This window comes from Rosa chinensis, chromosome 4 (assembly GCF_002994745.2).
Source record: "Rosa chinensis cultivar Old Blush chromosome 4, RchiOBHm-V2, whole genome shotgun sequence".
NCBI lineage: Eukaryota > Viridiplantae > Streptophyta > Magnoliopsida > Rosales > Rosaceae > Rosa > Rosa chinensis.
The window spans coordinates 44,199,526-44,227,372 of NC_037091.1; the positions used below are offsets into that span (position 1 = coordinate 44,199,526).

At 36.8% G+C, this 27,847-nt stretch overlaps 1 protein-coding gene and 1 long non-coding RNA gene across 8 annotated transcripts; both read left to right on the forward strand.

Annotated features, from left to right (window-relative positions):
• Window positions 1–12,968: 12,968 nt before the first annotated feature.
• Window positions 12,969–22,346, forward strand: LOC112196621 (putative disease resistance protein RGA4). 6 transcript variants are annotated; one of them, XM_040517802.1, is made up of 7 exons: window positions 12,969–14,456; window positions 14,565–18,015; window positions 18,115–18,214; window positions 18,970–19,095; window positions 19,801–19,959; window positions 20,102–20,181; window positions 21,712–22,346. In XM_040517802.1, exons 1-3 carry the CDS (start codon window positions 13,293–13,295, stop codon window positions 18,120–18,122), a joined length of 4,623 nt encoding a protein of 1,540 aa, XP_040373736.1. In that variant the 5' UTR covers window positions 12,969–13,292; the 3' UTR covers window positions 18,123–18,214; window positions 18,970–19,095; window positions 19,801–19,959; window positions 20,102–20,181; window positions 21,712–22,346. The 6 variants fall into 6 exon arrangements, with proteins under 6 accessions (XP_040373736.1, XP_040373734.1, XP_024192783.1 ...); XM_040517800.1 differs by having other exon boundaries at window positions 20,122–20,181; XM_024337015.2 differs by lacking the exon at window positions 21,712–22,346 and adding an exon at window positions 18,331–18,441 and having other exon boundaries at window positions 20,122–20,491.
• A 2,647-nt stretch (window positions 22,347–24,993) lies between these two features.
• On the forward strand, window positions 24,994–26,551 carry LOC121052980. Of its 2 annotated transcripts, none has more exons than XR_005810437.1 (6): window positions 24,994–25,085; window positions 25,281–25,397; window positions 25,691–25,756; window positions 26,056–26,114; window positions 26,234–26,341; window positions 26,501–26,551. It is a non-coding gene; the product is annotated as an uncharacterized LOC121052980 (long non-coding RNA). The 2 variants fall into 2 exon arrangements; XR_005810438.1 differs by having other exon boundaries at window positions 25,065–25,079.
• Window positions 26,552–27,847: the final 1,296 nt, after the last annotated feature.

A 27,847-nucleotide genomic window follows, 5' to 3' on the forward strand; every position in this document is an offset into this window, starting at 1 on the left:
GCCGGTACTGCTGCAATCATCAGTGTGAAGTTAAGTGAACAGATCCCTGTCGAGACTCCAAGGGTTGAACGTGAAGATGGGGTTGTGGAAAAAGAGAAAAGTTGGATGAAGATGAGAGGGTGAGGTGTCTAAGATGGAGGAGGATGAGAGGTTTGAGAACAAATCTGGAAATCTGATGAGAAATTGGGCAAGCACAAGGAGAGATAAAATGGAAAAGAGACATGAAAAGATTTAAAACTGAGACCAAAGCTCAGAAAACCTCATCACAAAAGGGTGGAGACGCACCACAGAGGGTGGAAAACTGAAGGGGCGTTGCCGACTCTCAAATAGGCCATCATGATATTCTTTTCTATTTTTAATTTCGTATTATCAGGCAGTGACCGCTGTGTTGGCCTATTACCCTGATGCAATGCTCTCTGTTTCTTTTTATTAAGCACCACTTAATGGGAACATTTACCTACTTTGAACAATCTAAAGCCTAGTGAAACAATATAATAACTACTAGTCTTTTTTGAGCTTTTCCATTATTGACTTTATCAACCTACATTAGTGCTAATAATATTTATTGACTGGTATATGTTTATTTTACGCTTTGCAATTCCCCCTAGTTGCAATGGAAATTATTGCAATTTTTTTTTTCCGACTAATCAAACTGATTTTCTTTAACAATTGATTTATGTGCAGAAAGTAAAAGCTACTTATGTTGGGGTTGAACTTATTGATTTAATATGCGGAGACCTTCGCTGGTGCTTGGATTTTAGAGATTTTGATTCCCCTGCCCTTATTTCCGTTTCCGACGCTTTCGAGGAGAAATGAATTGAAGCCTCGAAGGTGGTTATATTATGTCTATATGGAAGAAAATCACAAACTTTTCAAGCTGCTTATGGAACGACAAATTCTGCCATCATTGCTAATTTGGTATATATGGCTGACTTTGTAATGTTCAATTTCTGACTATGTTACACGTTTATGTAAATGTTCATTTTCTTAAGAGTAATTTCTATGTAGGGGTGCCATCAGGCCAAAACGTTTGTTTTTATCCTGTTGGATTTTTTAAAATTGCTTCTTGGATCGGCACTTATGTTATTATACCTTTTTTTTTCTTTTCTTTTTTTTGAAATGGAGCTGGTGCGGCTGCCTTCAAGCCTTGATTAATGAAATTGCATAATACAAGGGAGGAACGTAGAGCCTGAACCCCATATTACAATAAGCATAAAGGGAACATCCTGAAATAATATCAAAACTCTCCACAAAATCTATGTATTCCAACAAACATCATTTAGCAAAGAGTGCACGAATGACTACTCCATTTGCTTTGACATAGCGGTGACATACCGGAAAGATAACTCTATAACGAAGAAGCATCATTACAAATAGCACAGTTTTCCCACTATGTTGCCGCACAAAAAAAAAGTCCAGCGGCACTCAATTTCATCCTGCCACTAGGAGGTTGCGTCTATTTGATCAAGTAAATAGCTCGCCGCCTCGCTACGCCAGACAAGGTACACTGAGTGTGCATGCCGAGATCAATCTCACGTCGACATGCCCGAAAGTGGTAGGGACTTTTTACCGGCATAAAGTCACGTCGTACTAAAAGTAAAAAACATTAAAACATAACATAAAGAAAGTTTGGGCCCAGAGCCAAAGCCTAGGCCCAACAACCACCAAGCCCAAGCGCAAAATGAAGACTGCAGATGGCACCACACCACCCTATCGCTGAAAACCTGCTTGCCGCCCTACCACCGGCAGCATCTCCACCGCAAAGGCATTGAACATCACCTGCATCCCCATCACGCCAACTGCTGCCCCTCCCAACCACCCCTCTCCTCATATCGAAATCAAGTAGCCCAAACCCGATCTGGAACTTCCGATCCTATCTGAGCAAAGCAGATCCTAATCCCGCTGGTAGACGCTCGTCACTGCCAGGCGATCCCATATCCCACGACACCAACTCAGACCACCTAATAGACCGTCCACCGCCATCCAACCACCGATGCACCATCCCGACAACACCTCAAATCGATCTGGACAAAGAAGCCACCATTCCACAATCTTTATTGCGACTGGACTTACACCAAGGCCATCGACCACCGGACACTAGGTCCCCTCGGGCCGGTCCGACAACTCTGTCGCGAAGGCTTGTCGTCGAACAAGGCATAATTCCTGACCGAATCTACCAAGCGAAGCTGAACGCTCTAGGTCAAAACCCCTCTCTATTTTTTGTATGTGTTTTATAGGGATTAATGTTTGAGATTCGTTATTATACATTTTATGCAGACTAAAAACAACAAAATCTATGGTCGGGTTGTCAACAACTATGGAAACTTCTCACTCTCTCACTAAAGCATTGGTATACTTTGAATATTTTAGTTTGTGTTGGTAATAATCATGTCTTTGTAAAAGTAAAATGGGAAAATTAGTCTACTCATTTCATTAGATAGTCCATTTATATAGGGTGAGGATTACAATGGTAATAGCAATTACAATAATGACAATAATGGATGATTGAGTTGTAACCGCTAATTCCCTAATTCACTCTTCATCAGTTACTTTGACGAAGACACATAACGTGTTTTTCCTTTAACACTCCCCCTTGTGCCAAGTCAAAGACGAAATGGTGCATGAATTATTGCCTCACTAGAAACCTTGCTAAGTAACAACAAAAACCCTGTGGGAAAAATACACCATGGTCGAAGGAAAAGAGCACAACGCACCTATTACATTTGATGATGACATGTGTGTGTTGGACCCCCCCTGAAGTCTACACCTCCCCCTGATCCTTACATCAGTCAAGGGAGCTTGGAAAGTCTTCGCATTCCTATGTTTTTCACATGTTTCTCAAATATGGCCTTAGGCAATGATTTAGTAAACAAATCTGCTAAATTCTTCTCAGACCTTACTTGATTCAAGTAGATTCACTTGAATCTTGAGGAGAGCCTGTTGTTACTTACTGTAGAAAAAAATTGGCGATATGTGTTTTGTATTATCACCTTTGATATATCCTAGCTTCATCTGTTTGATGCAAGCTGCGTTAACTTCATAAATACTAGTAGGCTCTTCAGTGGTAGAACTCAAACCACTAGTCCCTCGAATATGTGTAATGATAGCCCTTAACCATATACACTCACGAACCGCCTCATGTAGAGCAATTATCTCAGAGTGGTTCGATGAGGTAGCCACAAAGGTTTGCTTGGTTGATCTCCAAAGATTGGTAAATACATAATCAATTTGAGAATGACCTTTATGTGAGTCCGAGAGGTACCCAGCATCAGCAAAACCAACCAAAACATTATTTGGGGTTTTGGTGTAGTGGGTGGCACTTTTGCCATCAACATTTCCTTTAGGGATTGCAGTGCCATCTGCGATCCCTCTTGTCTCTCTGTAGGGAAAGAACAGTTTCAAGTTAATGGTTCTTTTTAGGTATCGTAAAATGTTCTTGATACCATTCTAGTGACGCTACATTGGCGCTGAGCTAAATCTAGCTAACAAGTTCACTAAGAATGCAATGTCTGGTTAAGTGCACTGGGCTAAGTACAATAATGCGCATATTGCACTTAGATAGGGAATTTCAGCTCCCAACACCTCTTCGTCATCTTCCTTTAGACGAAATGGATCTTTCCTTGCATCCAAACATTGACCAATCATGGGAGTGCTAGCAGGATGCGTTTTGTCCATGTTAAATCACCTGAGCATCTTTTGGACATACACAGACTTATGGATTAGTATTCCACAAACTTGGTGTTCTAGTTCAAGGCCTAGACAGAATCGAGTTTTCTCCAAGATCCTTCATCACAAATTCGGATTTCAAGTAGCTCGCGGTTTCTCTTATTTCATCAAAAGTACCTATTATGTTCATATCATCGATATATACAGCTACAATTGCAAATCTGGAACTTGTTTTCTTTATGAATACGCAGGGGCATAATTCATCGTTCTTATATCTCTTCTCAATTAAGTAGTCACTTAGATGGGTATACCACATCCACCCGAATTGTTTCAATCCATAAAGTAAGCGTTTCAACCTAATTGCAAACTATTATGTCCTGGATCTCAAGTTACAGTTTTACTGGTCTTTCGGAAGGTAAACGAGAGTTATTTTTTATTTTCGACTCTGTTTTGACCTTATAACGGGTCCTAAAAGATGACTTTTTGTTCGGATCAAAATTTGAGAAAATTTACTTCATGAAAGTCGTAAAGGACGTTAAACCGAACACGTGCATATATGGTACGCTAAAATCAGAGTTCGTATGCGAAAGTTATGGTCAAAATACTAAAGTTACTGTTCATGATAAATTCTATAAATATATCGAGTTACTGTAGTAAGTTTCCATTTCAAAAACTTACCGAGCTCTCTCTCTCTCTCTCTCGCGACCCCAATCCCGACCTCTTCACCTTCTTCAAGCCATATCTCCTCCATTCGGCGATAGATTTTGATGAATTAGGTACCATTGGAAAGCTCTCTTCCTCCTCTTCGATTCTATGTGGTTTTGTAATTTATTTTGGACTATGGAAAGTGCAGCAACAAGAAGAAGTCACTGCAGCGTCATGCTCTACGGGTTTTTATGGTTTTTCCGTCAATTCGTCGCCATCTGGCCACCAATTGGCTTGCCACAGGACTTTTTGGAACCGTCTATTCCTCCTCCACACATCCATAGTTGTGGGTCGTCGTGATTTGACCAGAGAAGAGAGAATTTGAGCCGAGAGAGTTATTGTAGCAATCAGGGTTTTTCACCGATTTCTTCCAAATCCGGCCATCTCCGGCAACAAAACAAGGTTCTTTAGAAGCGCCTTGGAGTATACTTGAATCCTTCCAAGTTTCACAACCCAGATCGAAGCGTGGACGGAGAAATCACGTCGGGAAATTTTCTGCACTATTCCCCGTCGGGTTTTTCCGGTTTGCTTGGTTTCCGGCCACTTCTAAGTACTTTCTGACTTTGTCACAATTGAAAAAGTTGTTGAAAATGTTGAGATGATGTTCTACATGAAATTTGGTGGCCGGAGGTGGCCCACGCGCCGCCACTGTGAGTGACGCGTGGAGGCGAGTATAGCAGTGATTTAATGTCTGTTTTTAGCTAGATTAATTCCTTGTGAGTTGTAGAACTCGTATATGTGATTTTGTTGGAAATTGGAGAAGTTTTGGTTCGATTATAATTTTTCTGAAATTTAGTATTTTGGTTATCGATTTACGAGAATCCGACCGTCGGATTTCTCTCGAATTTGCCATAGAATTTGTAAATCGACGAACCAATATTATTGGTGAAGTTTGGGTGGAATCCGATGTGAATTGAAAGAGTTTATTTTAAAGGACATGTTTAGAATTTCGATTTCTATTTATCATAAATTAAGTCTCGGTTCTTGAGAAACAATTATTTATTATATTGATTGTTCAGGACGACAGATAATGAGAGTTGAGGAAAAAATAATTGGACGGTCGTCGTAACCGAAATCTGTGACTCTGTGAGTGAACTTTTTTTTTAAATAATGATGCATGTAATTATTTTCCTCGGATAATGTTTTATTAAATTATGGCATTATTTTATTCAGCATGAACTAAATTTTGAGATTTTATTTATTTGATTTATTGTTGAATTTACATTATAAACTTTGGTTATAAATTGTTTGACTTGGATTTTGGATTTATGATTTCAAATAATTTTTTTATGAATTCATTTCTGAGATTATTTTTGGAATTATATGCAATCTTTTTGTTCGACGATTTAGAACTTTGATTCGATATTTAAAATTGGAATTTCGATGAAATGTTATCCGTATATTATTTCTCTCTATGGATTTACGGATTTGAGAAGACGTTTTTGGCATGTGGGACACGTTGATGATATATTTGTTTTACTGTGAGAATTTGGGGAAGCTTTATGTATTTATGGATTTACTGGATTTCAAATTTTTTTCTTGTGCCATACTTTGGGGTGATTTTAATTTGTCAAGCTAGCATTGAGTCCGCCTTTGTGGCAACGTGATTGGATCACGAAAAAAGGCGGACAGGCGTGGCGTTGGTTATTTTCCTTGTGATAGTAATGCTGAAGCCCAGTATCCTAATTGCTACACTTAGTGGCGTGTGGGTATAAAATGGGAGTATGGGAGTACTTTAGCCTGGGAGGCTATCACCCGAGCCTGAGAGACTCACTTATATGGCCACCGTCTTCCCCTATTCTATATTTTGTTATTTTAGGCTAGCGGGGCTAGTCAGCTTGACTTTTTTTTTAAGTTTAATCATATTTTCGGCATGCATCGCGTTTTATTTTAATTTAAATTGTGGGAAAGTATAAATTATTGAAATTTTCGTATGCTATGATATTTAGTTTTGTCCACTCACTCTAACGTGTTTTTCAATTACTTTCCCCTGGACCCTTCGGTTTCAAATGCCCAATTTGTGGGCGGATTAGTTGAGGTCGAGCGTACATGGAGTTGAGGCATAGTTGTCACTGCTTCTGCATTGTAGGGTCTATAGATCCTTTATTCGCTTTATTTTTATTGTAGAATTGCTCTGATAACCTATGGGATTATTACTATTAAGATGAGATTTGTTTAATGTGAAAATGGAGTTGTTGGTAATCGGGGAGCAGGATGGCTCCAGGAGTATAAAGATGGTTGCTTAGAAGTGTGGTTTACTTCTTTTCAGGTTAGGGTTGTCTAACTTTAGGGAAAGTTTTGCTGAATTTTCTCAAAAAATGGACCCCGTAAGGCCATCTCGGGTTTCAGGGTGAAATTCTGGGGCGGGTCCTGTAACAAACGCACTCCGTGGTTTAAAGTCACTTGACTTAGGTAATGTAAGGCCATCAGACACTTTCATATATATCTCTGAATCAAGATCCCCATAGACATATTCAGTAACCACATCCATGAGCTGCATTTCCAGTCCTTTGGAAACTACCAGGCTAACTAAGTAGTGAAATGTTATAACGTCCATTACGGGAGAGTATGTCTCCTCGTAGTCAATTTTAGGGCGTTGTGAGAAACCATGCGCCACAAGGCGAGGCTTGAACCTCAGGACTTCATTCTTCTCATTACGCTTTCTGACAAAGACCCATTTATGTCCTACACTTGGTGATGTTAGCACTATCGAACTAAATCCCTGTCTCTTTGCCAGGGAATCTAGTTCTGCCTGTATTACTTCTTTCCATTTAGGCCAATCTACTCTTTGTTGACATTTTTCAATAGAGCATGGTTCGATATCATCATGCTCTATGATTTCTTAAGCAACAGTGTAAGCGAGTGTTATAGGGCTTGTACAATCTTCCCGTATAGGGAGCTTAAAACATTGAACTTTGTAGATTTATTCCACATAAATTCACGTTGTTATAATAGTGTTTTCTCCCACTAACGGTGGGAAACTATCTAATTTAACCATTCACAAAATGTGCGATAAAAAATATTGGATTTATGATATCCATTGGGGTATGGCGAGCCCAAACCAAATTTTGATGTCAAAAAAGATAAAAAAATTTAGATTTTTTCTCAAAATTAAAATGAGACATGGTGAATAGATATCAGACACCAATTCATATCATTTTGCATAAACGATATTTCTCCCCTAATGACTGGAGAATTGTCATATTAAAGTGACAACTCACAAATATGCAATAAATTATAATTTCCTTTTTAGGAAGGTTTGCAATTATTGTTGTATTACACAATTGTGCAAAGTATGTAGATAAGTCTATATGACATAGTACATAAAATAATGACACATTGGTCAAACCAAAATCATTTTTATTTGGCTTAATGAAAATTTTAGTTCATGATATAGTACACAGTAATATACTTGTAGTTGATTAATACAACTTAATTTAGGTAAAAATTTCATCACCAAATATATGCAATGGTATTCCACATAGATAACATAATACAAGCTCACCTGGAGCTATCAATCAAGATCTGCAGCTTTTGAGATGATTGCTACCTTAGGTTTCTGAAGCATCAATTGTGAAAAGTTATCAACAATTGCAATGGATCATGTCTATAGTTGCATTATGTGCAAGACAAATACATTTGTCATTATGTTTATCATGAACATTCATAGTTCAATTTGAATTATTGATGAACACATTGTTTATATTATTGTTTAACAATTAAAAAAAAAATTCTAAAATGATATACTCGAATTTCGAGTTTGGGACAGTGGTCCACATGGGTATAAGCATATACTCCATTGATAATACAATGGAAGATCATAGCCTCATCAAATTTCATATTGTACTCAAAGCATTGGGCTCGAGTCTTCACAATTAGAACAAGTAGAGTGAATAGAGGTTCACATGTACTCATAAAGAGAAGAGACAAAACCTGACATAAATGGAGATCAAGAAACAAAAGGTTTCGATCTATTTTGATTGTATAACAATTAGTGGAGGAATTTTTTTTCATGTAATTGAATCAAGAAAAATAGAGATTTTGACCTCTTATGATTACAAAATTCACAACCACAGGTAAATATGTAGTTTTTTGTTTTTATCAAATAAGAACTTCATTAATAAAAACGAAGATTACAATGAGAATGGGAAATAAAAGTTTCAACCGAAACTTTTCCCACTTAAGATGTCACGGTGGACGTCTATACAATGAAAATGTAAATATGTAGTTAGTATTTCAATTATATGTGTGACAAAATGACAAACATAGTTGTAATATATAAATATGTTGCTAATACTATAGATAATTAAAGCAACAAGTACGTAGTCAATGTGTACATCGCTCAAAACATATACTATAAGTATAATTAAAGCTGAGAGATGTAATCATGGCAGATAGCAAATATCAATGTACAAATATGATTTGTTTTAGGGAAGAAAATAAATATTAATTATGCATGTTCATTGATATACTATTGTGATAAAATAATCATATGCATTAAAAATATGTCAGGCCATTATGATCACATCAAATAAATAACCATGATAAGTACCAAATAATGGTAATAAAATGCGTTATTAATAACAATAACTACCATATATATCAGTAATAAAAATGGTAATGGAACGAGTTATTAATAACAATAACTACCAAATAATGGTAATAGAAATGGTGACATTCACATTATCATGATATTTGCAACAAATACCCATTACTAAAGAGAAATTTTAAATACACACCCTAAACTACTTAATACACATCCCTATTATTTTATATTTCAAATCAGATTTCATAGGTAGATTAAATGACCAAAATAGACATCTATATATTAGAAGAAAAATAAGAATAATCATATCTTCCTTATATTATTCTATAATTATAAACACAATGAACATCTATAAATGGCATCCTCATTTAAAACAAGAATAAAGTTAGAAACCATCTAATTTAAATTTTCCTTAAATAAATTGTAATTAAATGGGGTGAGAGACCATATAATTTAGAATTTCAAAATCACTTAATGCCATTGTTTTAAAAATATATATCGCTGTACTTCCACTTTTTAGTTGATTTTGTTTTTTCCTAAAAGTTATGATTAGTCAATTTATTATCTAATATAAAACATCACATGTATAAAACTTTGTAATTGTTAATTTGTTTGACCATCCAATGACAACTTCGTAGTTTTGCCATTGTGGAGAAACTACTGATACAATTTTGGTTGAATGTTCAACTCAAAATTTTATACTTGATCAATAGGGTATTTCTGTGTTTGGTGAATGAGAACTCAAATAATACAAAACCTATTTCTAAGTATCTATTTGAAGGGAACAATAATAAATCTTTATGGATTTCCCAATAACTAACACAAGTAATTAATATGGTCAATTATATATACTAATCAACTTAAATAGTAGCCTTAATGTAGTTAAATAATAGTGTATTTCATGATTTTTTTAGTTTAAGGATATTTTAGGTAATTTGGGTTGTGTATTTAGTAAAATATTAGAATGAGAAATTAAATGGTAGGTGTATTGAGTAAGGAGTGTGTATTAAGTAATTAGGGGTGTGTATTTAAAACTTCTCATTACTAAATCAGTTACGTAATAATTAAAATAAAAGTAATTTAAACGTAATAAAAGTGATTAAACAGAACAAAATAATGAAATGAAATTACATTTAATCGGTGTCAAAACATAGGCTTAAAATGACTAAACAAACAAAGAGAAATAGAAAAATGCCTAAACATAGACTTAAAATTAATTGGTGTCAAGAACACCGCCTTTGATCATGTTACCAACATGTTTTCTATTATCCACAAAGAAAATCGTCAATTTTGAGTGGGGTGATTGACGTCCATTGGCACAGATTAATCCCAAGGGATTTAATTGATCAATAAAACTGATTTCGGCTTTCTTGCCTTTGAGAGAGGGCTTGGTGAAGTGCCACTAAATGTTTGGGCATGCGCCAAATGCGCAAAAAATGATTACCGTAGCCACATCTACAGCCATGTGAGGATTCATAAGTATTAGAAATGTATGTGCTATGAAAAATCAGAGGAAATTCATATACAAAACAGAGGTTTCGAAGTGTTCATAAATATGAACAATGGATCCCATAGGGAAAATACGAGAAAAATATTCTTGTGATGTCAATAGAACCATAGACTACTTAGTCAGCGGATTTGAGTCTTGATTATTGGAACATGTAGTTCTCAATGTCGTATATAAAAACGTAAAATTCAACAATTACAATATAGATACGTACAAATATATGTAAATTGTATGATCGCATAAAAAAAAATTGATGTTCATCTAGGAGAGAAAAAAAAACTCATAGTAGAAGGCTTGCGGATCATCATGGACTTCAAAAAAGAAGAAGAAAAAGGAAAAAAAAATAATAAGAGCAAATGCATGCTGATAACATGTTATAAACTAGAGAAAAAGCGAGAAATAAAATATAGAAACAGAATATATGAGGAGGTAGAAGTGTGTCTTATTCATTCTCATGAATCCCTTTATATATGAGTTGAGTGTACATCATGAGGACATTAAATATGAGAATTCATGTGGACGGCCACATATTTATAATATTTACAACAAATTGATATATTTTAGTCAATATTAATACTTAAAACCTAATTTTGAATATATTAAAAATATTGTTTCCTACAAAGTATTGGTAAAGGGTCAACATCATGTAGATAGCGACAACTAGGATGAGACACAGACCTAGTGTTTAGTTTAAGATTTAAAGCCTTTTGTAGTTTTGTCCCAATCTCTCTGTCTCTTTCGTTTACACCTTCACGGGTTCAAATCTAATAGTTTTGTCCCAATTTCTCCGTCTCTTATCTCATCTTCAGGGCCGGTCTTGAGGTTTTTGATGCCCCGGGCAAAAAAAAATTTGGTGCCTAACTACCCATATATATATATATATATATTCATATGTAAAACAGTACAACTTTAAACGATAAACATTCGAGCACAGAACAATAAAACTAGGATTGCGATGTAGCAATTGTAAAGACGTATGCATCAACATATCAACCTGCAACTTCTGACTTCCAATTAATGCATCTAAAGATGCTATGTTTGTAGAGAAAGAGAGCAAAAAAAAAAAAAAAAATTCCATTGTAGGGGAAAAAAAAGTCGATCTTCTAGTGTTCAGTATAGATTGAACCTGTAATTAACTGATTAAGGATGTTGAAAGCTGCAAATTGAACATCAGCGATGACAGTATAGTCGAGATTTTGATATTACAGGCATAAAAATTTATAATAGTTGTTAGAATAATCAACAAATACCACAAAATGCCAGTAATAGAACTTATAATGTCCAAAATTTCAACGAATTTAAAAATTGAAGAACACCCACCATAAAAAATAAAAAAATTTAAAGAACACCCAATTTAACTATACCTATTTTGATCGATCTCTATTGCAGCCTGAATCGATGGAATGCCAAAAATTGTGTCTGATTACCGTAGAAGAAGAGAAAAATATAGGAGAGAAAGATTGAGAGGAAGTGACAGATGATGAAAATAAATTGCTTGATTGAATAACCATTGAAACCCCAATATTTCAAGAGAAATTTGTTTGTTTTTAAAGTTTTAGAGAGAGTTAAGAGACTCTTGAAATTCGTCTGCTATAATTGTGTGTACAATTCTCAAAGTGAGGAGAAGAGAAAACCATTTCGAAGTGAGGAGAGGAGAAGAGAAGACACTGCGTTTGGGAACAAAACAATTTTTTTTTTTTGTTTACCGTCGACATATACTATATATAATTTATATATATATATATATAACCTTATTTAAAAAAAAATTTGTGCCCCCCTCTCACTTGGGCCCTGGGCCGTCGCCAAGCCCGCCCTTGGGCAAGGCCGGCCCTGCTCATCTTAATTAATTATTGACAAGAGGTTACTTCAGCCGAAAAAAAATAAAAACAAAAAAGGGGCATAGGTTCAAGTCTTTTGTAGTTTTGTCCCAATTTCTTTCTCTTATCTCATCTTAATCAATTATTGTCATGTGTTAGCGTTAAACTATGAGCATAGGTTCAAGTCTTTTGTAGTTTTGTCCCAATTTCAAATTTCTCTGTTCTCGTCTTAATAAATTATTGACATGTGTTATGTCACCTAAAGATAGGTTAAACAATTAAAATCTTTGTTTAGCCTAATAAATAAAAACAAAAAAAATAAAAAATTGTTGTAGAATAAAGGAGAGTGAAAATAATAATAATAATTGAGATCACACGGTATCCTCTAAGATTTTTTAAGTTCAATGATGATAGGTATTAGGGGATCATGGAGATGGATCAAATATCAAACCATATGGATAGTTTGCATACTTCTCTATTTTCAATCTATGAAATAGTTTATCAATGATATCACAAAGAAACCTGTGGTCTTTCGACTTCAAGTAATCGTCCAAAGAACCCACATGATAATTATATATATATGGGCATGAGAGGCAAAAGAATCTGAAAACTGAAATGGATTAAGCCCTTTAGATCTACAACTGTTATGATTCTTCCACCATGAGCAAAAGGTGAAGAAGAAAGAGCAGACCAGATGTTATGCATAAGTGCTTTATAGGTTGAAAACTCTAAAATTCTAAAATTCAAAATTTATACAACTATGTTTGTATCATTGTATGGTCTTGTAGATGCGGGACTCCAAATGGATCTCATATGGTCTCCGGAGGGAGAGGATGGAGACGCAGAGGCAATTTTTTTTATTGCGAAAGACTAAAATAAACAGAAAGGCTAATGGAGATATTTGGTGTCAAGTTGTCTTAGGAGCCATCGAATGTGTCACACATTATTCACTCACAATTAGTCAAGGACTCTCATCCTGTGTGATTGCTATTTCCCCATTGAGATTGAGATTCAGGGTGAGAGACTCTTGCCATCTGAAGACCAAAGAAAGATGTTTATCCTCTCTGTTCTTACTCCCGTTGCTGGAGGAGTAGTGAATAAGGTGGCTTTACTTGCTACTGATCAATTGAGACTCGAAATCATCTGCTGTTTCCGCAAAGAGCTAAATAATCTCAAAGAATCCTCAACTCTAATTGCAAATATAATCCAGGATGCTGCTCATGAACCTGAAGATGGGGATATGCGGGCAAGGGCCGAGTGGATGAAGAGGCTTATAAGCGTAGCTTATAATGCAGAAGATATCCTAGATAAATGTCAATATGAAGTTTATCGGATGGTCATAAAGGAGACAAGCCTCGATAAGAAGATATTCGGCTTCTTCTGCAACAATCCTCTAGTATTTCGTCTCAAGATGGCACGCAAGATTTACAAAATCAACACATCCTTGGAGGATCTCAACAAGCAAGCAGCTGGCGTGGGACTCGTCAGATCAAATGGAGGTGCAGCAGCCAGTCAAGGCATGCAGGACAGGGAAACAACCTCATTCTTTGAGAAAAATGAATTCACCTTCAAAGATGCAATCATTGTTGGAAGGGCTCAGGTTGTGTCAGATATAATTGCAACCTTGACTAACTCCAACAATCAAGAAAATATTCTTTCGGTGATGGCCATTGTGGGATTGGGAGGCCTAGGTAAAACAACTTTGGCTCGCTTAATTACCAAGCAACTAAAAGAAGGAGAAATGGGAAAGTACTTTGATACAACACTCTGGGTGTACGTATCTAATACTTTTGATGTCAATTCAATTTTACGTCGAATGCTAGAGTCATGTGACGCGACGGGGGCAAATCTTTCAAGTCGGGAAGCATTGATTGAAAGCCTCCACGGTAAGTTGAAAGACAAAAGGTATTTTCTTGTACTTGATGATGTTTGGAATGAGGATGCTAATAATTGGAATGATTTCAAGAGTTGTTTGTTGCAACTAAATTCTGCCAAAGGAAGCTCTGTGATTGTCACCACCCGTAGATCCAATGTTGCATCAATCATGGAAACACTTCCTAGGTGGAATTTAGAAACTTTATCGGATGATGAATGTTGGTCCATATTGAAGGATAGAGCATTTGCAGATCCTAATGCTCCCATAGCTTCAGAACTAGAGGAAATCGGAAGGGTCGACATTGCCAAAAAGTGTGCTGGTCTTCCATTGGCGGCAAAGGTACGGTTATCTTCGATCACCTAGCTTATTGAATATTTAATGTGTAGATGAACTATTTGATATGTATAGATTAATTTGTGCTAAAATTTGAAACTCAAATAACTATAGGTTTTGGGAAGCTTGATGCGTTCTAAGAACAGTATGGAGGAATGGTTGTCAATTCTAGAAAGTCAAATATGGCAGTTATCATCCGACAATGAGGATAGCAGGATCATGTCAGTTTTGAAGTTGAGTTTTGACAAATTGTCAACACCACTGAAACAATGTTTTGCATATTGCTCCATGTTCAAGAGAGGTTACTCAATTGAAAGGGATAAGTTGATCCAACTATGGATGGCTCAAGGTTTTCTCCATCCTTCTCATGGTCCCCAAACCAAGCAAGAGATTGAAATGGAGGATATAGGCAATAAGTATTTTGAGACTCTACTAGAGAACTCCTTGTTTCAAGATGCTACAGAGTATGAGGATGACTGTGGTGTTATCACCACCAGATGCAAGATGCATGATCTTGTGCATGATCTTGCAAACGAAGTATCCAAGTGTGAGAGCTTGACACCAGACTTCCCTCATGAGAAGGATGATCCTGATATACTTATTCGACATGTTGCATGGATTCATACTCCGATGCTTGAAGAAATGTCAAAAGGAAGTATTTCAAAACTACGATCACTCTTTTCAAATGGCCCTATCTCTAATACCATTTTTCCAAAGTTTAGAGTTTTACGTGTCTTAAGTTTTTGCCAGACTGAGAATCAAGAGGTGCTGAGTGACTTGGGGTATTCAGAGAGCGACTTGGGGTATTCAGATCTTTCCGATAGAAAAATTGAAGCACTCCCAAAGTCTATTGGCAAGTTGAAGCACTTGAGGTATTTAGATCTTTCCGATATAAAAATTGAAGCACTCCCAAAGTCTATTGGCAAGCTCTATAACCTCCAAACATTGAGATTACCGTGGTTGCTCGAAAAGTGTCCAAAGGAGATTCTAAATTTGATCAACCTGAGGCATTTTGACTTTGGTGAGGAATTGAAATTTGAGGCTGGGATTTTGGGGCGGTTAACTAATCTCCGAGCATTGCCTTTCTTTAATGTGGCTGAGGAGAGAGGTCCTGCAATTAAGGAGTTGGGTGGGTTGAACCAATTGAGAGGCCACTTAATTATTCTGAAGCTAGAACATGTAAGGGATGGAGAAGAAGCAAACAAGGCTTGCTTAGTGCAGAAGAGTCACTTACGGGAGCTAACATTTAAATGGACATACGGGAGGTTTCCTGAGGAAAATGAGATGGATGTACTAGATGGCTTGGAACCTCATGGTAACTTGCAAAGCTTGAAGATTGAAAATTTCATGGGTGCTAGATTTCCGTCATGGATAACGAGTCTCCAAAATTTGAAGCAGATTCGATTAGAGCACTGCGACAATTGTGAAGAAGTCCCAACACTCGGCCACCTGCCTAATCTAAGATCTCTTGAGATTAAATGGATGAAAAAGCTGAAACGTGTGGGAGTTGAGTTTTATGGTTATAGTGATACTAGCACAACTTTATTTCCAGCTCTAAAAACACTATCCATCTATGAGTGCCATGAGCTCATTGAATGGATGGAAGCACCGAGGATATCAGCTGAAGGAGAGGTCGTGGTATTTCCTTGCCTCGAAGAGTTGAGCATATATAATTGTGACAGCCTAGAGTCGATTCGGATCACACGGGGCATCGCATGTCTCTGTGAATTGAACATCTCTAGTTGTAAGGGATTATCAAGCCTGGAGGTTGGGCTTGATCACTGCACCTCTCTCCAGGCATTGACTATAGATCATTGCCCTAATCTGATGTCCATTCCAACAGCAGAGGGCATTCCATCTCTCCAGATGTTGCGGATTTGGGATTGTGAGGGATTATCAAGCCTAGGAAGTGGGCTCAACTACTGCACCTCTCTTCAGGAATTAGAGATAAGGGATTGTGATAATCTAACATCAATTCCAATCACACAGGGTATCGCATGTCTCTGTGAATTGAACATATCTAGTTGTAAGGGATTATCAAGCCTGGAGGTTGGGCTTGATCACTGCACCTCTCTCCAGGTGTTGACTATAGATCATTGCCCTAATCTGATGTCCATTCCAACAGCAGAGGGCATGCCATCTCTCCAGATGTTGCGGATCTGGGATTGTGAGGGATTATCAAGCATAGGAAGTGGGCTCAACTACTGCACCTCTCTTCAGGAATTAGATGTACGCCATTGTCACAATCTGACATCAATTCCAATCACACAGGGCATCACATCTCTCCAGAGGTTGAGGATTATTCGTTGTCAAAGATTATTAAGCCTACCGAATGGGCTCCAATTCTGCACCTCTCTTCATGTGTTGGAGATAATTGATTGCCCTAATCTGGTTTCAATTCCAACCGCACAGGGCATACCGTCTCTCTGGACATTGAATCTCGTAGCGTGTAATGGATTATCAAGCCTAGGAAGTGGGCTCAACTACTGCACCTCTCTTCAGGAATTGAAGATTGAAGATTGTCTCAATCTAACATCAATTCCAATCACACAGGGCATCACATCTCTATGGAGCTTGAGGATTGCTAATTGTCGGAGATTATTAAGCCTACCGAGTGGGCTCCAATTCTGCACCTCTCTTCAGGAATTGGAGCTACGGGAATGTCCTATTCTAACATCAATTCCAACCGCACAGGGTATGTCGTCTCTCCGTAAATTGATTATCAAATGGTGTAGGGCATCGTCAAGCCTAGGAAGTGGGCTCAACTACTGCACCTCTCTTCAGGAATTGCAGATAACGGATTGTCACAATCTAACATTAATTCCAATCACACAGGGCATCACATCTCTCCGGATCGTGAGGATTGCTGGTTGTCAGAGATTATTAAGCCTACCGAGTGGGCTCCAATTCTGCGCCTCTCTTCAGGATTTGGAAATAGCTGATTGCTCTAGTCTAGTATCTATGTCAGTATCATATGTGTGCGACCACCCGGACTCAACGAATCAACTGGAGCAAGTCTTTACAGGTGTTGTTGAGTATTTGTCTATAAAGGAGGATTGCCCTAGTGTAGAATCTATTCCACCTAATCTCCGTCAGTCGTTGATATGTCATTGTGGCAAATTAAAATATGTGCCCACAGGAGGATTTCACCGCCTCACTCGTTTGAAGACGCTCACAATTGGTCCCTTCTGGGAGGAGCTGGGCGCCTTCCCTGATTTTCAGCTTCCACCTAATTCACAACTTGAAGAGTTAAGGTTGGTGGGGTGGCCTAAGCTCAAGTCTCTGCCCCAACAAATTCAGCACTCTACTTTTTTAAAAACTCTCCGGATAGGACAGTTTATGGGACTAGAGGCTCTTCCTGAGTGGTTGGGAAATCTTACATCTCTTGAGACTCTACATATCTGGAGGTGTGAGAATCTCAAGTATCTACCTACGGAAAATGCTATGAAAAGCCTCACCAAATTGAAGGATCTCTCCATTTTCGGATGTCCCCTGCTCGAAGAAAGATGCACCAAGGAAACTGGCCCAGAATGGCCCAAGATTTCTCACATCCTAGATCTTCGGTGTAATTTTTTTGACCAAATCAATCTGTTTTCATTTTATTTTCTTTTTTCCTACAAATTTATTTCTTATTATGTCTCATTTTTCATCTTTCTTAACTCAGTGCGATGAAGCTACGGAATGCCCCTTAATGAACTAGAATGTCTGTTCATGTTACAAGGTTAATCAATTCCCAATTGCCAGAAATTTATCCCTAAAGATGGGTAAGCTTTTCAAAGCACCACCTTTTCTTCTATCCTCACATTTCTTTTTTCACTTTAACCAGCAATGCATTATCCAATCCTACTTTTTCCTTTTGGCATAAATTATATCGTAGCAGGCTCTATCATACGTGATGGGAATATCAAATGATGCTGAATAGGTGATGATCTAGTCCCAATAGTTCAATCACCCTTGTACGGCTTGTCTGCTGTGTTTCATTGAAGACAAGGTGACCATTATAATGGAAAAATATACTTCAATCATTTCAATCTAATCATATCATATTTGCTCCCTCATGGAGATTAGGCATACTATTAGAAATCATTTTAGTCTGTTATAAACTTAAAATTTTAACATCTTTTCCATGAAATGCTGTGCTGGTTTGGATGCCCTGTTCCATTCTTTAAGGAAGACTTGCAATGATATAAAAATATAGCCATACCCTGTTTGATTAATAGTCAACTCCTTAATTGCCATTTGCATTTTCATTCCCTGCTGATTTAATATTAAGTAACTTTCCTATACAAATTTACAAGGATTGGATTTCTTTGAGCTGCCTACAGAGTTATCTGAAACCAGTGGTGCAGTGACTTGGTAAAGAAGTTCCCACAACATTGTTTTCTTCTTATGTTTATGACACATAATGAACTGGGAATTTATTGATGCAACCCTACTAGGATGATTGCTTAATTACTTTGCTTCACTTTATTCATAAGTTGTATAGTCATTGTAACCTGTTATACTTTCTTTGTCTAAGGTGTTAATCAGGACCAGCTATGAGAATGAGAAGTTGTAAATTATCCACCTAAAGTGGAAGCTATGCAAACAAAAGATGAGGACAGCTGACATGAGTGGCTGACTTCTAATATTCCAAAGGTAGATTGTAAGTATCTTTCTCAAATGAGTAATTTGTGTATGTTCTTGTTCCCTGTATTTCATCTAGTTTTGTAACTTATTGGTTATCCTCATTTCTTGTGTCCCATTATTTCTTTTCCTTTGTAAGTACTAGTTTTTGTGATGGGGAAGTTCATCCTCTAGTATAACCAAGAAGACATTGATAAGGATGTACATTATTGTTCTTATTTTGGGTTGAGGGAGAGATGTTCAATGGCAATACTTGTTAGTAAAGTACCTGCCAGACAACTTCAAACCCTCATTCATTTGTGGTTGTCAGACAATTGTGATCCCTCCAACAATGATGTGAAGATTTACTTACTGCTGAATCTAGCAGAAACCTCACCATATTACTGCAACTAGAAATTATTGGTTTTCACCGTCTATGTGAAGTTACGCTGAGGTGTCCCAATTGTGAGATTACTTGTATCCAATAATCCGGATGGAGGGCAAAGTTAACATTAAGATCCTAGATGCTCAGATCTTTGTTTAAAATCAACTGTAAACTCTCGAGATACCTTTCACCTCCACATTGTAAACTATCCACAGATTTTTTTCATTCGCGACTATTCAGTATAGTGTGTCATTGCTTTGTTGTGGAAAAGCTGTTTGAAGTATTTAATAAAAGAAGTAAACTTGTTATCCTTCTCTGTTTCTTTTCCTCAGCACTGACGAATCATCTTTTTGAAATCAGGTCTGCATTGAAGCTATGAGAGACCTTCTTAAACTAGCACAGTGGGATATTCATGGGGTTCAAGTTCCAGGGGAAGCATGTGCCTTGAGTGTTTAAAATTTCAGTTGTGCATGATTACTTCCATTGATGTTCTAAGTTAAACCAGTTCCTAAAATCATTGTAAGCTTTTCAAACCCTACCTCTTCTTCCCTCCTGGTGTTCCTCTTTTATTTGATTCACCAGTTTTCAAATGCATTGTACTCTGCTCTATACGCTATTTACTTCAGCTTTTCCCGGGCTGGCTTTATAATTGTTTTTTCAGCATTTGTAATTTCTCACCAGGCCCCTGTCCTGCTCAAATGGAAGAACAGCTTAACTTGACATGGTCCAAACAAAGTTCCGGTACTTCAGTTCTCCATCTTACGCATAGATTCATTTTATTGAATGTTATGCTGTCTCATGTTCTGTTTTATTCCTTTTATTTTCCCTCTTTTGATGGGTTTTTCTTTTTCTTCTCTCTTAGTAGTCAAGTGTTTCATAAACTTTCAAGTATCAAGCATCTTGTATACTAAACTTAGCAAAATAGAATGTAAATCAGTTACCTTTTATTAGTTTCAACTATTCTCTGTATTTCCAATCTCTGCAATCATCTGCTTCCCAGGGCCGGCCTTGCCCAAGGGCGGGCTTGGCGACGGCCCAGGGCCCAAGTGAGAGGGGGGCACAAATTTTTTTTTTAAATAAGGTTATATATATATATATAAATTATATATAGTATATGTCGACGGTAAACAAAAAAAAAAAAAAAATTGTTTTGTTCCCAAACGCAGTGTCTTCTCTTCTCCTCTCCTCACTTCGAAATGGTTTTCTCTTCTCCTCACTTTGAGAATTGTACACACAATTATAGCAGACGAATTTCAAGAGTCTCTTAACTCTCTCTAAAACTTTAAAAACAAACAAATTTCTCTTGAAATATTGGGGTTTCAATGGTTATTCAATCAAGCAATTTATTTTCATCATCTGTCACTTCCTCTCAATCTTTCTCTCCTATATTTTTCTCTTCTTCTACGGTAATCAGACACAATTTTTGGCATTCCATCGATTCAGGCTGCAATAGAGATCGATCAAAATAGGTATAGTTAAATTGGGTGTTCTTTAAATTTTTTTTATTTTTTATGGTGGGTGTTCTTCAATTTTTAAATTCGTTGAAATTTTGGACATTATAAGTTCTATTACTGGCATTTTGTGGTATTTGTTGATTATTCTAACAACTATTATAAATTTTTATGCCTGTAATATCAAAATCTCGACTATACTGTCATCGCTGATGTTCAATTTGCAGCTTTCAACATCCTTAATCAGTTAATTACAGGTTCAATCTATACTGAACACTAGAAGATCGACTTTTTTTTTCCCCTACAATGGAATTTTTTTTTTTTTTTTGCTCTCTTTCTCTACAAACATAGCATCTTTAGATGCATTAATTGGAAGTCAGAAGTTGCAGGTTGATATGTTGATGCATACGTCTTTACAATTGCTACATCGCAATCCTAGTTTTATTGTTCTGTGCTCGAATGTTTATCGTTTAAAGTTGTACTGTTTTACATATGAATATATATATATATATATATGGGTAGTTAGGCACCAAATTTTTTTTTGCCCGGGGCATCAAAAACCTCAAGACCGGCCCTGCTGCTTCCTAGTAACACTTTGTGGTACAATAATGATTCACCTTTACATAATGATAGCATTCATTTATCTGAGGTAAAACCCTGGATAAGTTTTTCCTTTGCGAAACCATTTCTTTTTTGTTGATTTAGTGCTTTCTTCTATGTGATTTGGATAAACTTATTGATCAATTTGTTCTAGTGGGTTTTGGGAATTACATTTTTTTTTTCCTAATGTCCGCTCTGACTCCTATCTTCTCTTACTCAGATTGTCCCAAGGATTAAGGAATTGGAGTACCCAAATCGTGATCTCAAGTGGCTGCTCACTACTAGAAATTTCCCCAATAGGGACTAACCAGTAGCCACCATAATCGATCGGTGTCATTTTGAAACAGTTTCACACCATTATAAAACTTCAGTGACTTGTTTTGCTCATGCCACTGTACATCAGTGTGTAATGGGCTTTAACACCGACATAAGTGCCAATTTTGGTAGTTTTATCATTTAAAAGATAATATTGAACCCAATAATATGTTATAAATATTCTTAAAAAATTAGATTCAGACTTTAAAAGATGTGCAGGCTTTACTTTATCATAAGAAAATAATAGTGATCGAATAAAAAGCTAATAATTGAGCTCCCAACCACTCATACCTATAAGCTCGGTTCTCACACTCATTTACTCAATTTTGAGTTATGAAAATTGAAACCAAAAGCTTATCTCTTTCTCTTCCTTGTTCCACCAACCACTCATACCAATTCTGTCACTTCCTCTTCCTCCCAAAATCACTAAGGCTTAGTTTGGGATTGCTGTGCTGTGAGAAGAAACACTTCCGAACTTGTTGTGAGAGGAAACACTTCCGAACTTGCTGTGAGAAGAAACACTTCCGAACTTGCTGTGAGAGGAAGCACTTTCGAACTTGCTGTGAGAAGAAGCAGCTAAGTGTTTGGTAAACTGTTTTTAAAAGTGTTGTGAGAGCGAAAAGCAATTTCTGAGTGTTTGGTAAGTTGCAAGGCAAAAGTGCTTTGGCTGGGTATAATTACCAAAATAGTCATGAATCCTGCAAATACTTCTAAAATACATGATTTTGTTTTTGAATTTTGTACCCGTACCAGATTAAAAGTTTTCTCATGTATTGTCTTGTACACTCGTTCAAAATTTCCAACTAAACAATAATTTGATGTATTCATTATAATTTGTGCAATTGTATTTCTTAACACCGTCACTCATTTTCCTGGACCAACTCATTCATATGCATTCTCTTCACTTGATTTATATGTCATGTTACGAAGGGCAAATATTGAAAGGTCTTCATCATAGGTAATTAATAATCTGCAAATAAGGTTCTACAAGAACATCTTAAACAGAACATGGTCATTACGACATGCTAACCCTAGTAACCATTAGTCCATAACCTCAGCGGAGGTAGGCAATATCAAAGAAGCATAGCTAATTGAATGGAAATATTTCACCACTTACAACTTGATAGGCAATTAATACCAAAGATGCAGAGTTGAATGGAAATGTTTCACCACTCACAACTTGATAGACATTCAAGTTCTAATATGTGTTTGCAAAGGCAACTGGTTCTAAAAGATCTAGACTATGAGCACATTACACGCTGACCATAGCCCCCTCAAAACACCAATTCGAATCATCTGACAGTCATACAACTCTGCCAACTATCAAAAACTAAATTTGAACTGATACTGCACTTAAGTATTTTCCTTACTTTAAATACCTAAATCCTAACAACTGCAATCTAAAAGTTCAGAAACAATAATGTACACGAATATAATGAAGTAAACCAGTAGCATAATAGAATGTGACTAATACATAAGGCTAGAGCTCAAGGTCTGCCTAAGTGCACTGTTATCAAAAGCATGGTAGCCAATCAATGATAAAAAGTAGACTTAAAAGACAAGGTAAACAAATGCATTACATTCAGTATGCAATTCAATTTCAATTTCCATGATAAAAAGTAGACTTAAAAGACAAGGTAAACAAATGCATTACATTCAGTATGCAATTCAATTTCAATTTCCATCCAAATACCAAGACAGATGCAATTCAATTCCCATCAAAACTGGCAAAACTGATGCCAATTTTCAAAACAGATGCAATAAAAATATACAATACAATTCAATTTCAATCAGTAACTAACGTCCAAAACAACTTCATCTGATTAAGATCATCTCCATAACTCATCCAATACCAGAAGACCGAAATAATCTTGCAGTCCTCGCTTGTGACTTTAAATGTGATGGGCTTCCATCAACCACAAAGACTGGAAATGCTCCAAACTGCACAAACACTGAACAACTATTACTCTTGGACTTATCTACACTAAGCAAGAAAACAGCATTGTTCAAATCAAAATATTGAACTTGAGACAAAAAAATTCACCAAAGTATACATAAACTTTACACTCCTGAGATTGCTCAACTATATATTAAACATAGATTTCTCCCAGTAAGGGGAAAGAACTAGACTTTACACTCATTGCTACTAAAAACACTATTGAGTTTCAGTTGAAGTTTCCCCTCCAGATTCCTTAAACCATTAAAACAAGAAAACCCAACCAAAATTCATATACTTCCCATTTCCTTTCAATCAAACATACCCTTTACATAAATGATCCAAAGAAATTAGAAAACCGATCTTCCAAGCATAAATGATCCAAAAATTACATGAGAAGAAAGAAATCATCCAAAAATTACAAATTACACATAAAACTGAAGAAGAATGATCCATCCTGCCATCTAGCTTTTAATTTTGCACCTGGATCTAGAGGATGAGAGGCATACCTTTGACGATATGGGTGAGCCACCTATTGTTACAAAAAACATTGGGCTTTGGGTTTAGATTTAGGTTTCAAGGCATTAGCATCAAACTCATAATCTAACACAGAGTTGTCCATGGCCACCACGTAATTCAAATTGGCCACCCCTCCCTTCTTCCCACCATCGCTGCTCTTACCCACACAAAAGCCTCCTCTTTTTCTTTTCCAAATTTCAGCTCCAGCCACTTTCCCGACCTTAATCTTCGGAGAAGTAACACAAAGAATCGATTTTGGGAGCAGGGCATTGGTGTTGGTGGCCGTCTGCAGAGCAAATCGAGGTGGATGGAGGAGGCATAGGCTGGAGAGGTGGGAAAGAAGCCTTCAGGGAACTAGATCTGAACGGAATTCAAGGCGTCGACGAAGCGGGAAGAGGAAGAGGTGGAGGCGCTATAGATGAAGCCTTCGAGATCTTTGCTGGGGGTTTTCCAGAGGGAGGTGTGCGAGAGATTGAGAAGGATGTCAATTTGAGAAAAGCCTGAGGACAATTCGGAGAGTTGATCAAATTTCATTTAATCCTCCACGTCCTGACTTTTATTCCCGCAGAAGTTGAAATCAAAAGCTACGAATTGTAGCTTCTCCATTTCAGAGGTTGGGAGAAGTGCTTCGGATCAAAAGCTGTTTCTTGACAGTTTACCAAACAGCCCAAATATTTCTAGAAGCGCTTTTGATCTCAAAAGCAGTTTCAAAAGCATTCCCAAACTAAGCCAAATTCGTTTCTCTGGAGCCATCCATCCTTCACCAATAGCAGATTCTCTGGCCCAGATTCATTAGAGTATTTGAATCTAGGGTTGCGGTAAAGGTTATTTGTCTATCATTTGACTCAGTGTTTGAATTTGTATTTGGGGATCTTAGGAGTAGGATCGATAAACTGATTTTAGGATTCAATTGGGTTTAGGATTTTTCTTTTCTGATCTGATCTGATCTTTTGATTTTAGGGTTAAGAGTTCCTCTTTTTACTCAATCTCATTATACACCCTTTCTCTTTACATTTCAGTAAGGGGATGTTTACTTTGGAGACAAAGGTGGGCTGATCTACGTGCATTTGCCAACTCTGGTAGAGACCAATGTTGGTCAGATTGCAAACGGAACCTGCTTTTGAATTGTTTCATGGGTATGGCTGTTTTCTTCTATTTAGATTTGTACGTTTTCGTTCAATGGGTTTTGCCTTACTTACTGTATTTATCTTTTACCTCACTTGTATCTACTAGGTATTATTATCTTTTAATTTGTTTAGATTAACAATTCTTTTCATGCTCTTTTGCAAATAATTATTTTGGGGTTAAACAATTTCTTGGGCTTATGAAAAATATGAATTAGTTTTTTTTCCCCATAAAATTAGGATTTGTATATGAATATAGGGGTTCTCTTTTGAAAATTTTGTCTAAATATTTTTATGAATGGCAGGCAAAGACGTTCTTGTGCTGGCCACACCTACCTATGAGTTTGGCAGGAGTTTAGCTTGCATGGAAGGTATTTTCCTGTTAAGTTAATATGCTTGTATTATGTGATCGTTTAATTGGAAATATGAATGCTCATTGGAGTCTGTAATAGAGTGACATGTAAATGTGTTTTGGTGGATTCATATACAAAAGGTAAGGAAAGATCTATGCACTTAGTGCTTCGTGAATAGTGTGTGTCTACTATGTTTCTAAACTTTCTCTGATTTTTCTTAATCGAAACTGTGATTGATTTTGAATTCGGGATCTCAGTTGACAGCTAGCACTCATCTGCTTTGGTTTCATTCTAATTGTTTTATTCTGGTTTTGAAGCCTTGGATGACTCTTTCTGTCTTCTCTACTTATCATTTTCTCACCAATTCCACCTTTAAGTAAGAAGCTTTAGTTTATTAGCAACTTGACTTACATCTATGTTTTAGTTTCTGTATTTTGTAGACTTGTTGGACACTATTCTGTATAAATTTCTTGTTTGCATGTATTGGCTGTATAGGATTTGAAAGCACATGTTAGTGCAATTCATTTGATAATTGAGGCTCTCCAGATGATGCATTTATTTGGTGTTGAGAACAGAGATACTTTAACTCACAATGCCACAGGGGTAAGTTTATTTTCATTACTTTATAAGCTTTCTATTCTTTCTATTACCCTACTTACTGCCTTGTATTTGAGCATTATGCGCATAAAACTACTGGGAACAATGATAAAAAATGAAACTAGAGAATAGAAGCCTGATAACAACTCCAAAACTATGTTGAAGTGTGAAATGGCAAGAGTGTGGGAACAGAGATATTTTAACTCAATGCCACGGGTAATCCTATTTTCATTGCTTGATGAGCTTTCTGTTCTTTCATTACTTAATCAGTTGGCACATTTACTCATTAGACAGTGCCTGCATTTCATATTTGTCTGGTTGAGGATGCTCAAGGCCATGAAGCACCAATACAGGGGGTTGTTGATTCAATAGCTGGGCCGTCTTGTATACAATATAATGACTAGGCTACAATATTTGCCTTTTGGTATGTGGTGAATTTTTTTTTTCACGTAATACAAGTTGATAAAAATGTCATTAGACTGTAATGAACCTAAAGTTTTGGATAATTGTAAATGTCAACAGAAACAAAGGGAGATGGAACCAGATTGCATAGAAAAGTTGCCGGAGGTAGCAGATGCAACATGGAGAGGAACATGAAGATATTTAAGTTTTGTGATGTTGTATTTTATTTAAAATTGTATATGAATTGTACAATACATTTTAGAAATACGTGGTTGTAGCTAGACCAAATTGTTATTTTTTTATATATATACTCCCAATTTTGCCACTGATGTTGGTGCCATTGAGAATACACACTGATTCAGTAACAGTGGGAAAGAAAAAGGTATCTTGCTGCATTGGGTTTTGGGATGCCACTGATGCTTTATCAGTGTGGATTGCCCCAATAGCATCTGCTATAGAGGGGACTGATTCCGCATTAGTGGCTGCATAGTGGCTAATGGCATAAGCCACTGTTATTAGTGTGCTTTGTCCCAATAGGAACTAATTCAAATCAGTGTGCAATGGGGAAATTTCTAGTAGTGGCTGTTTGTTTGGCTCTCGCAAAGGCTGGTAACTTTGCCCGATATTGAGAACAAACTCCATCTGCATCTTGGATAAGCCATTCAGTCAAGCATGCATGGTTTCTAGGAAACAAGCCTTCTATTGTCTGCGAGCTATATGAAGAACCTCCTGTCAGATTTCGCATTTCTGTGCTCTCTTGGTGTTTCCATGAAAGCTTAACAAATGGAGCAACAAACAAGTCCCGGAGGACCTGGTCAATTTGGTACCACGGGCTTGTTTATGAGTTACTCATACATGTTGTGGAGCTTATTGTGAGCTTCTCGGCAGTTCTTTTACTTTCAAGTATCAAGCCATATATTTGGAGATTTGAGCAATTATCTGTGGCTTGGCATCAGTTGTGGTAGTCTAAAATATTCTTATGTTCTTCGAGTGTCAGTCTCTTGGTTGAAAGTTTTCATGGAGAGAACTGGGAGATCAAATGTTTGTGAGCTTTGGGTGTAAATGGGGTTCTCTGTTGAGAAGGGTTGTGAGAAAGAACGAGATTACTTA

What these genes read in the sequence shown, in the direction of transcription:
- LOC112196621 (XM_040517802.1), top strand. Translation starts at nt 13,293, where the DNA reads ATGTTTATCCTCTCTGTTCTTACTCCCGTTGCTGGAGGAGTAGTGAAT. An exon ending in GTCTTCCATTGGCGGCAAAG is followed by an intron (nt 14,457 to 14,564) that starts GTACGGTTATCT and finishes AAATAACTATAG; the next exon opens with GTTTTGGGAAGCTTGATGCG.